At 34.9% G+C, this 11,212-nt stretch overlaps 1 protein-coding gene across 1 annotated transcript; it reads right to left on the reverse strand.

Moving 5' to 3' along the window:
• Positions 2,510–10,462, reverse strand: LOC109838816. Its single transcript, XM_020407239.1, has 3 exons — positions 9,484–10,462; positions 7,355–7,565; positions 2,510–2,629 (listed from the first exon to the last, which is right to left on the reverse strand). Exons 1-2 carry the CDS (start codon positions 10,404–10,406, stop codon positions 7,361–7,363), a joined length of 1,128 nt encoding a protein of 375 aa, XP_020262828.1. The 5' UTR covers positions 10,407–10,462; the 3' UTR covers positions 2,510–2,629; positions 7,355–7,360.

Below are 11,212 nucleotides of genomic sequence, written 5' to 3' on the forward strand. Positions count from 1 at the left end.
TTCTTCGAGTATGATTTGCACTTTGATCAAAATATGTTTATTGCTACTAAAATGAGAGGATATTGGTTTTCTAGAATCTCAGATACACTGGTTAACATTAAATATTTAGGCATTATCGAACTTTTTGGAGGGAAGTCATAGGATCAAAGATCTGAGTCGGCTTAATCGTCCTAGAGCGCGATCATTACTGCCCTTACATTTCAGGCTATCTTCTCAGCTATGTTTTGCCATAGAGAAACAGATTAATTGCATGTATTTTGTGTACCTTGTGGCTTGTGCTAGTCACCGAACAAGTTGATGACAATAGTGTGCATTATGATTGGTATACCATGTGCAAATTTTCCGGTAAACATGTAAACATCATACCTGGGTAAGGATACTCGATTGTGATGAACTACAACTTTAGAGTTATGAACTAATATGACAAGCATAAACAAGTATAAAGTATTCTCTGCTATGAGTGCCCTGAATAAGCTGTGAGCCACTGTTGCACTCGTCTAGATAAATCATGAGTTATTGTGATTATAAGATAAGACATTGAATAGACAACGGCTTAACAGTTTTGGAAACCTGGAATACCATAATGACGTCTTGACACACATAAAGTAAACATGAAATCAGAAATAGAAGGTTAATAAAACACAATAAGTCATTGTAAGATTAAATATGAAGTTATATAACCCAAGAATCAATCAAGAAACCTTTGTAATTAAGAAACTAATGCTATGTAAAGATGCTGCAGATTGTAATCATGAATCCACTTTTCAAGTAGGATCTAATGATCACATATTTTATAATCTTATAAACTGGAAAGTACCAATTTAGTTGAGTTTAGATATCGTGTGCCCCAAGTTTTATGAATCATGGACATGCAATTGATATGCTGCTCATTAACGAGCATGAGGGAGAGTGGAAGTTAATGCACAACTTAAAGAGATACATTCTGTTAATGTTCACCTTCCAACCCAGGCTTGCCTTTGACGAATGAAATTCTTATGGGCTTGACTTTAATAAATTCTCACATGCAGTGGAAATGGTACGTCTGCTCTAGTTCCATTCTTTATCTCCTTTTTCGAGAAAAAGGATAGTGAACTTTATATGCTACTGAATGTCGGAGGGAAAATAATTTTTCTTATTCATCAATGCCACTCCGCTAAGGAAGAGTGCTGTGAGCATAGTGGGAGATGATAGAAGATTGACTTTTAATGACCTCTAATGACTATCCAAGGGCTAGGGAAATGTTTACTTAGGTAGTAATATTAGGTGTAATATCCCGAACCTCAACCATCAAATTGTTGTTATTCTGATGATGTGGTTTTCTGTACTAGTTTAAATTTTCCTTTATTGCATCTCCGGTATCTATAGCACAAACTGATCCTAGGAAATCAAAATTTAGAATTTATGTGCTCTCAAGCAAATGCCCTTGCCGATGAATTTTCTATTGGAGAATTTTTTTTGGAGTTTGGAGGACATTCTTATCACTGACACAATAAGTAAAGAGGCAGAATAACTCTGTTATCTGAATACCACGGGTATGTATTGTAGCTAACTAGTGGTAGAAAACGAGGACCACCTCAGCATAGCCTTGAAGATACTTGGGAGATCCTTTGATGGTTTTGAATCTTTTGGTAATGAAGCACCCATAAATGAGAAAGTAGAGAACTTACCTGAGTGACCCTGTGAGTGAAGATAAAGGCATTAATCAGCTCTTAGGTATCTTTGGTTTCTTTTGCGTAGTTCCTGGGGAATTGCAAACTAATAGAAAATTTAATCTTGCACGATGCAATTCATTTAATTATGTATATCTCTCATGATGTAGCACATTTCAAAGATTTGTTTATACCTTGAAGGTAGTCATTCTCATGATACTCAGCTGTCCAGGTTGCTCATCCACCTCTCACACCTATCCTTCAAAGCCATCTCCCACAGTGGCGCCTTAAGAGAGGTCCATCTAGTAATATGATGCTTCTCTGTTTAGCTTCTCCTTGATGTTAGGCACTATGTCAGAAAATTCAGATCACAGAATACAAGGACCTAAAACAATATCACAAGTGAAAGCTAAAGGGCACAAGTCCTAAGTGAAGATTCATACCAGCTGTTGCTTGAGATTTACTGTTACAGCAATACTAGATTAATGTTCATCAGTTACTACCTGAGGTTGCATAAGTACTCTTACTTGAACATGCATGCCCTTTGATCCTCTGATGCCACTCATCTGGGTCCTTATTTGCAGCCTCTTACCCTTCCTTTCTAGCATCATGTTTTCTCCCTTAGAAAATCTCAGCTTCCAGTAGCTCATTGCATTGTTTGGAGCAGGCGAAATGAAAGAATTTGATACAAAGATGTCTGAGGAATTCATTTCCTGTGCATATTTGGCAATGTTTAAATTGTCTGAGGAATTCATTTCATACAAATATGAAGTGGAAGATGAACGGGTAAACCTAAATGACAAAGATGTACCAACCTTGTTTCTCTTTGTTCCTCTCTTATTTGCAAAGAAAAGGATTGGCGGATTATTAATTGACTGTGGAGGTCACAAAAAAGAACAGGAGTTCATTTTCAGAATTAAATTTAGCTCTGCCCATCATTTGGAAGAATTTGATTAGCTTGCAGAAGTTTAATTCAAAACCTGCAATTTGGAAGAAAGTCATAGTAAGGACAAGGGAGAAAGATAGGAGAAAATCAGAGAACTAGAGGAACTATTAAAATACACTGAACCATGTAAAAGTAGTTAACCTCTCTCCTCAATAGTTCCGTGGATTCTGTATGGCTCACAGCATCTAACATCCTTTTATAATAATTATTTTTGTTTTTATCAGTTGATTGTGGTGGCTTTCTGGCATAGGCTATCTTCAACAGGATTGCCCTAAAATTTTGTCATGCCTGTATGTATGTGATGAAGAAACTATGTGCCATTACATTCAACTCAGCTTTCCTATTTAACAACGTGGTCACCTTAGTTTCCTAAAGCAGCTACAAAAAATGATGCATTGCTCCTTCTTTTATTGTAAAGTTGCGATAATTAATTATTTTCGTTATTTTATGCTTTTAAGGTTCTTTCAGAAGCACAAAGAAATTTCATCCGTGTGTGCACACAAACATACACAGATCGACACATGTATACTAATTTAATAACCCTCTCCTTTTGCATAAACATAGTAGTCATCATGTTTGATATTTCTGTATCTATGGAATGCTTTAAGCCTGTGTTTACAAATCATAAACATCAAAGTAACGGTTAATCAGTTTTGTGTAATGAAATTTGGGTTCACAAGGATATTTTATTAGGACAAAGTTCCCCTGCTTGTTGGTTTTGGCAAACGAGATTGCACACTAAACGTAGTAATATTGTTTTTTTAATTACTAGATTAGTGTGAAGTTTTCACTTGGATCAAAGTAAATGGAAATCGTTAGCGGTATTCTTTCACCTAGTACACAACAATTTGATTAGGAAGTAATGTACATGTTTACTTTTTACCATAAAACATACTAAAACTATAAGGACGGTAAGAAATATTAATACAATTAATGTTATTTGTTGCCTAATGATTATCACCCTTTTCTCGAATAAACATAATTAGTTTATATCAGGTGCCAGCTAGTTCCAACTAGTGAACATGCATATCACAATTGGTTTCATGATCATATAAATATGTTAATTACAGAAAACCTTTCTGAACTTTTGGGGAGTTTTACTGAACCCCATTCAACTTTTTTATTACACTAAACCCCCTTAACTTTAGGAGTTTTTGCGCATAATCCTCATTAGTCCCATAATATACCCTTTTATTAAAAAAATTGTGATGTTTTTGGAGTAAGGGATTATTTTTATCTTTTTTATGACATGCTTGCCACATGAGATGTTAGAATTGATGGTGCTAATTTGGAGATTAATGAGAAATCTTCATATGAAATTTAGTGAAATTAAACGGTTTAGGGGGGTTATGTACAATAACTTCTAAAGTACAAGGGGGTTAGTGGGATAAAAAAGTTGAGGGGTTACTGCAACTCCCCCAAATTTATGGGGGGTTTTTATATATATATATTTATTTATTTATTTTCTCACCTCCAGTGTATTATGATTGGGAATTTTTTTTGTAATGTGGTTCTTCAGATCACAACCTAATTCGAGAGTAGATCTTGATTGTTTTTCCTACAAATTTATAATTTACTAGAAGATTCTAAAATGCATCAATAATCATCAAAACCCACTGCAAAACCAAAAGAATAGTCAAATATTTTTGGCATGTTTTTGTAGCTTCCGCCATTTATTTGGTTTACTACATAAGTGGTAGATCAGCCTGCTTCCCGTTGCTGCAGTGTTGATCTAACGTTAGCACCCATTCATATAATTATAGCAAGAAAAACGTAGACAGAAGGAAATCGTCTATTAAGTTTCCTGCAAATCTAGTTTTTTTCCCGCTAAGAAATCACAAATTGCATCCTAATGTTTGAAACTAGTTATGGAACAATTATACTACGCAAATTTAATAGGTTTTAAAACATTCAAATAAACAGATGGTGTTGAGTTAATAACTATGGTTAGTCGAGCTACCTGAAACAGTTCTTTTATGGATATTTGTGCGCGCGTGTGTTGGTGTGTGTCACAATACAATAATAATGGGTGATAACTTTCTTTGGAATGAAATTAATCAGCTACTTATAGTAGTTTCAAATATGGATTTGTGCCCCTCTTTGGAATTGAGAAGGAAAGCAAAAGTTTGGGTTTTGATGTGTCTTTTGACTATTTACTATTTAAATTTCATGGACATTAATCAGAGGAAATATTGACGCATGTCTTAAACTGAAAACTAGATTATTAGTTAGTGATTACTATTTACTCTAATTTAAATTTCATGGACATTAATCAGAGGAAGTATTGACGCATGTCTTAAAACTAAAAACTAGATTATTAGTTAGTGATTACTATTTACTCCAATTTAAATTTCGTGGACATTAATCAGAGGAAGTATTGACGCATGTCTTAAAACTAAAAACTAGATTATTAGTTCAGACAAAGTTCAGTAACTTTCACCTAAAAAGTCCTTTTTTCATAGTCAGCTACCTGCTTTTATTCAATTTATTGTTTATTGTCTAAGACGCGGTGGATAGATTTTGTTTGCCAATGGGGAACAATCGTCACTAGGGCATTTGTAAAACTAATTAGATCCTTTGCTTTACTTCTTGTATAGGTCTCTTTGCTTCTCATGTTGCTAATACTTGATCATGCTTGATCAAGGTTTTAATGTCGGCCGACATGTCAGCCGACATATCGGTTTGAGGGCTTGACTGAGACGACATGGATGTTTTCAACTCGTATATCGGTTTTCAGAGCAAAATCGAAAATATCAGGGTCATATCGGGCATATCGGCCTATTTTTTAGCTTTAAAAAATCGGTCGATATAGTACTTTTTTTTAAGTTCTATTTTTTGTTATCCGGTTTGGGTTTAGTGATAAATACCCAAACACGTTTGACCCGTTCTCATGTTTAAGGGTTTCGTATGAACCCGATAGAAAGAATTTATGAACCCAAATCCATATATTACTTACCTTTTTATATGTTTAGTCTATAGAATTTATAAAGTATGCTTATATTAAATTTATGAATGCTTAGATTACATTTAGGACATGATATTATACATATGCGCACTACCCGATATGGCAATCCGATATTTAGTCAATGTCCCCCGATATATCCCCGATTTCTGCTATCCGACATGGATTTCAGCCATCCGATATGAACCCGACATCCGACATTTAAAACCTTGTGCTTGATGACTTGTTCTATTCTCTCCTCTCCTATTCAACTTTAATAAATGTTGATTGACCTTACAGTGAACTACCATTAAAGTTTTTATGGTACTGCATTATTTTGCACATAGTTTTCTTGTTGACGAGAAATTTAAACCTAATACATGAGAGGGTTGTTGCTCATAGAGGTTTGACATCTCATTGATCACAGTTGAATTTTTTTTCTTATTATAGAGTTTCTTTCAGCATCATTCTAAAAGTCTGTGATGGATGGTGAGCCTAACAATTTGAATTTTCATTTCTTGCATGTGTTCGCTTGTTGCTTATCATTAATTATCTCACTTTAGTTTTTTATTTTTTATTTTTAATCTCACTTTAGTTCTTACATTTTTCTTGAAATTCTAGGTATTTCATTTAATTCCTACCGTTCAATTAGGGAATGCCCATCTTTAGTTTTAATTTTATGTGTTATTGACCTTTAAAGGCTATACTGTGAGCATATGTGTCCTAGGGGATAAGGCCCATTAAAAGAGTTCTCTAAGAAGTTTGTAGGGTTGTCACCTAGGCTAATGTGGACAACTAAAAATACACTTAGGAAGCTATAAACTAACGAATATGGGCTCTCTTGATGGATTAATCTTGCACAGCGTTTCCTAATATCTGTGTTTTACGGCCCTTTATGCGAAGGCAACACAAAGTGTAGCAATACAATCAAATTTTAAAGGATTTGATGGTTATGTGCTGGTGGCGCATTTTGTTAAATAAGCTACAAGACATAAAGGGTGGGGAGACCCACCCATCTGATGTGACTAACAAGGTGCACTTCACCAGGTGTGCATCTCTTGGTAGCTCATTTAGTAAATTGAGCTTCCGCCTCATACCTATTATTTCTATATTGAAACCTGTTATCATGCTGTACAATCAAATTTGTCCCTTTGATGAATTACATTAACAATAGAGAATATCTAGTTGTCAGTCATCACATAGATTGACAATAACAAGTGCAAAATAGTTGTTATGTTTTTTCACTTTTATATAAAGCATAATGTAAAAGAACCTTAACATTTTAATACCATAAATGCAACTTATCCAATCGTGCTTGTCATTTTACAATTTTTTGCAATAACTTGAACATATGGCATAAATGAATATTCCTTTATTGGTTTGTATTTGACTTGGTAGAAACATACTAATAATACAATTATTCTATGATTGTTCCTAGGGGGACTATCGTACAAAATTTAGTACTTCAAACCTAAGGTTAAAATTCTGAGAAATATCTTAATTTGAATTGCTCTACCTTCACGGTTAATAAGTCTAATCATCAATGCTTTTGTAAGTTACAAAATACGTAAAAAGCCTCTGTAAAATAATAAAATCTCTGAGTAATCATGCTGCAGAAGATAAGGTAATGCAACTGTATATTGTTCATAAAGCATGTAATACTCTCTGGATGTTGTCACATTCTGGTGAACATCCTATTGAATATAGTCAGGCAAGCTAAATAACATTATTCATAAGTCATGCTTTTGTTTTCAAAAAGACCAGACAGAGAAGGCACGGGAAGCACGATATTCACCAGTAATAAGAAAAGGCATAAACCTTGGATCACTTGTCCTTGTGCTCTTTGTTCCTCTTCGGATAGAAACGTCTGGCCCACAGGTGCTTCCCTCCTGTCATGAACTTTACCTTTTGATTTCCGTTTAAGACACGGTGGACTGTGGCTAGTGAATAGAAAGAAACATGTGCAAACAGAGGGGGCTTGCTCCCTTTTGGCTTCTGAAGTTTCACTGCTTCCACATCTCCATAATTCCTTCACAAGTTCAAGCGAAATTGATTTCAAATTATTGCTACGAAAAGGATCTCAAAATTAGATTTTTATTAGGATCTATATTTCGTGTATATGCATAGATATATAGAACTAAATGTTAAATTTACTAATTTCTGGCCACGTAGCTACCTAAGCTTCAGGTATCTTGGTTTTTTTCAAAGCTCTTGATAAAAATATCCTTTTCCTGTGGGATCATATATGTGTGCTGTATCTTTATCATCCATTTGGTTACTTGTCAGTTCATCAAGTAAACTCTATCTCCCCTATCCTTAGAGAAATTTATATAGGTATATTCTTATTGAGGAACATTAAGAGGAAATAATGAAGAAGAAGGAAGATCGATTGCGATACAATTCCCTTACACAAAGATCACTGATAACCAGATTTCATATTGGAAGAAGATAATAACGGGTTCATCTGCTGCACGTTTCAGTTACATTCAGGCGTCTCTTTTTCTTATTGATCTTTACTATGCTAAGCAGTTCATTTCTATGTAGATTGTCAGTTCTATTGTTCGTAAGCTCTCCAGAAGTTTCCAAACATTTCCTGATCTATGAACTATGTTATTGACAATAAAGGAGATAGGATTATTGAAAGAATCGAGCAAGCATGGAGCACATCCTAATTTTTGGATATAACATCTTGGAGAACTTTAAGGGTGGACTATTTGGTAATTATAATGAGATAAATATTGCTTATTCTGGAATTGTTTCTCCAGCATATTTCTATCCATTGATTTCTATAACATCTATAATCAAGCTCTGAATGCCTCACCTGACGAACTAAGGAAATACATAGCTTCTGCTAAAAAGTAATCTATAATTATTCTAGATTACAGAGAATGTTAGTTACATAGTTGAAAACAACTGCTGGTAGAAGATTTTGCATCTAAAACAGTTAAATTACAGCTTTCCTTTACATGATTAAGGAGTCTTCAAAATCATTAGTTTAGTCAGTCATCAAATTGGTTTGTGTTCGTAAATGTGTTGTATAGATGTACATTTAGTTAGTTAGGACTTAAGAATCAGCAAAGGTCTCACACCCTCTTTTTGCTTAATCAAATAGAAATTGTGGAGATAACTGATGACAAGGAATCAAGGATATAGCTAACAAATATTAAAAAGCATGATAACAGAGATCGGTTGCTTTTACAATAGCAAAATCACGAAGTTCTTGTGGGTGGGGGGTGGGTGAGCAATAGACGAATAGGTTTTCTGCACAATTTGTTTTCTTATCATCAGTTATCTCGAAAACTTCTAGTTTGCATGCTTGTATGTGTTGCTTATGATTTGCATCTTTCTGAAATGATATTTTCTCCTATAAATGTATGTTTACAAATTTTTATGTTGCAAAAACTTTGTATTGCATTAGTATGCGATCAAGAAGGCAAAGGTGGCGTGATAAATATATGGATTTGCTATCCCAATCTTTTCTTTTTGTGTAACACAATTACACGGTGTAAGCAATGATATACTACTATATGAAAATATAACAGTATTGTTGCATCCATCAATAGTTGTGTAACGACAAAAGAAGAAATCTCCAAGCTCCATCTTTTTTTTAACTCAACTGCCATAATCATGATTACTGATTAGCTTTGATGCATTAGTGATCTATTATATAAATCAATGTGACAATGTTCTTACATATCATGATAGCATGACAAAAAATATCCAAAAAATTCACTATGGAAAACAAAAGAACTTAATGCTACATTAGACTATTTTATGTTATGAACTACGACGAGTTATATAGAAGAACATGGATTAGTTAATAATCATAGCAATGCATCTCGTAGTAAATAAACAGTAGGATGTAGATATCTGAGTGCTTTTAGTTCAACAAATCAAATTATTAGCTTGATAGAATTAACTAGGAAAAAAATGACTACCAGTTTTACCTCATAAAGAAACTGTGAAGTTCCTCCTCGGTTAGAGGGTATCCATTGGAGAAAGTTACAAAAAGAGTGCGTTCCTCACGTGGAATGTTGTCTTGCGGCACATGGTTAGGTTGATCCTGATGGTCCCCAGAATCCATAATCGAATCAGCGTTCCTCCCACCATAGTACTGTGGAAAAGGCCTTACCATCCCACTCATTAGTAGGTTAAAAGGATACCCTGATAATATTTGCCTTTCAACCTCCATGATACTTGGAATATTATTAACCCGTTTCTCTCTAACATCTCTACTAGACCCCTCTCCATGAGGGATATAAGGCTGAACATTAGGATGGGATCTAAGAACAGCCGAATTTGGAATGTTGGTACCTTGATTGAGGCTAGTTTGGCTCATCTTATAAACCAACATTTCCATATGATCTCTAAGTTTAGCATCATGTTCAGCTTTCCACCTAATATCCCCTAAAACCTGGTGACAAACATGATTAAGATAGTAAATGATTCCACCAACAGCTTCTCTATGGAAGTGATGGCTTGGGTGGTCAGGTGGAACATCGAATCGAAGGGCTTCGACGAAAGTTTGACCAACTATTGTGATAGCCTGCAAGGTGCCATCATCCAAAGAATTGACACGATGAATAACATCAATTTGACCCCGCTCTTCTAGCCAAAGCCAAAAGGCAATGACCTCCATGCACAGATTTGAATCCATCCCAAGGGCTAGGACCATGCGGGCGTATAGGTGACGCTCCATAGAATGGTAAGAGTGGATGGCGGAGACGGGGAGTTTTTTGGTAGTGGTGGATGAGGAATCCATGGATGGAATGATTGATTTGACTTGATTCTGATTCAAAGAAGGGGGAGAGCGAGAGGGGAGAGTGGTGGGAGGTGGGTTGCATGTACAAATATAGTGGTGAAAGTGCATTGTTAGAGAAAGATACACTCCCCCTTAGAAGGGCAAAATGGAAATAACTGACAGTTTGGGAGGATGTTTGCAAAATTAGGATTTAATGCTTGACACATCTACATACGTTCTTCCTTTCTTTGAGAAAAGTTTGTAATCTAGCAGGGAGGGGATTGAGAATAAAACCTCTTGCAAAACAGAGGACGCTTTACCTCATTCTTCATTTTGGTTTTTTTCCAATGCAATTCATACACACGTCTACATCTGTTCATACAGGATGTACATGGTCGTGCCTATATTGTGTCATGGACTAGGGATACGTGCACTATTATTATTATTCAATTCTTTATACTATGTCTTTAGTGAACTAGTGATACAAATTTGACACACAACCATTTATATGTGTTACGAACAAGTTATCTATGGACACTGATAATTATATGTTTAAACTAGATCCACGTTGATGCTTCTTAAAAGTAAATAATTATGTATCCAAATGTACTACTTGATTCAAATGTATCCAAAGTCAAACAGGCATATGTACAGTGCCCAGTGGCGATTGTAATGTGATAATGGCAAGGTATATCAATGGCATATTCATGATATTAATATCCAAATATACTACTTGATGATTCTAATGTATCAAGATCCTATATATCAATGACATGGTCATGATATCCAATGATAAGGCGATAACTGATACAGCCAAGGGTTGCCTCCTACCAAGTTTAATATGAATGATATGGTTGATGCAAACCATTTAATTGGAGTAAAAATGTCTAGAGATTATTTAAAGAGGATTCTTGAACTCTCACTAGTAACATACA

Source organism: Asparagus officinalis, chromosome 4, assembly GCF_001876935.1.
Source record: "Asparagus officinalis chromosome 4, Aspof.V1, whole genome shotgun sequence".
Lineage (NCBI taxonomy): Eukaryota > Viridiplantae > Streptophyta > Magnoliopsida > Asparagales > Asparagaceae > Asparagus > Asparagus officinalis.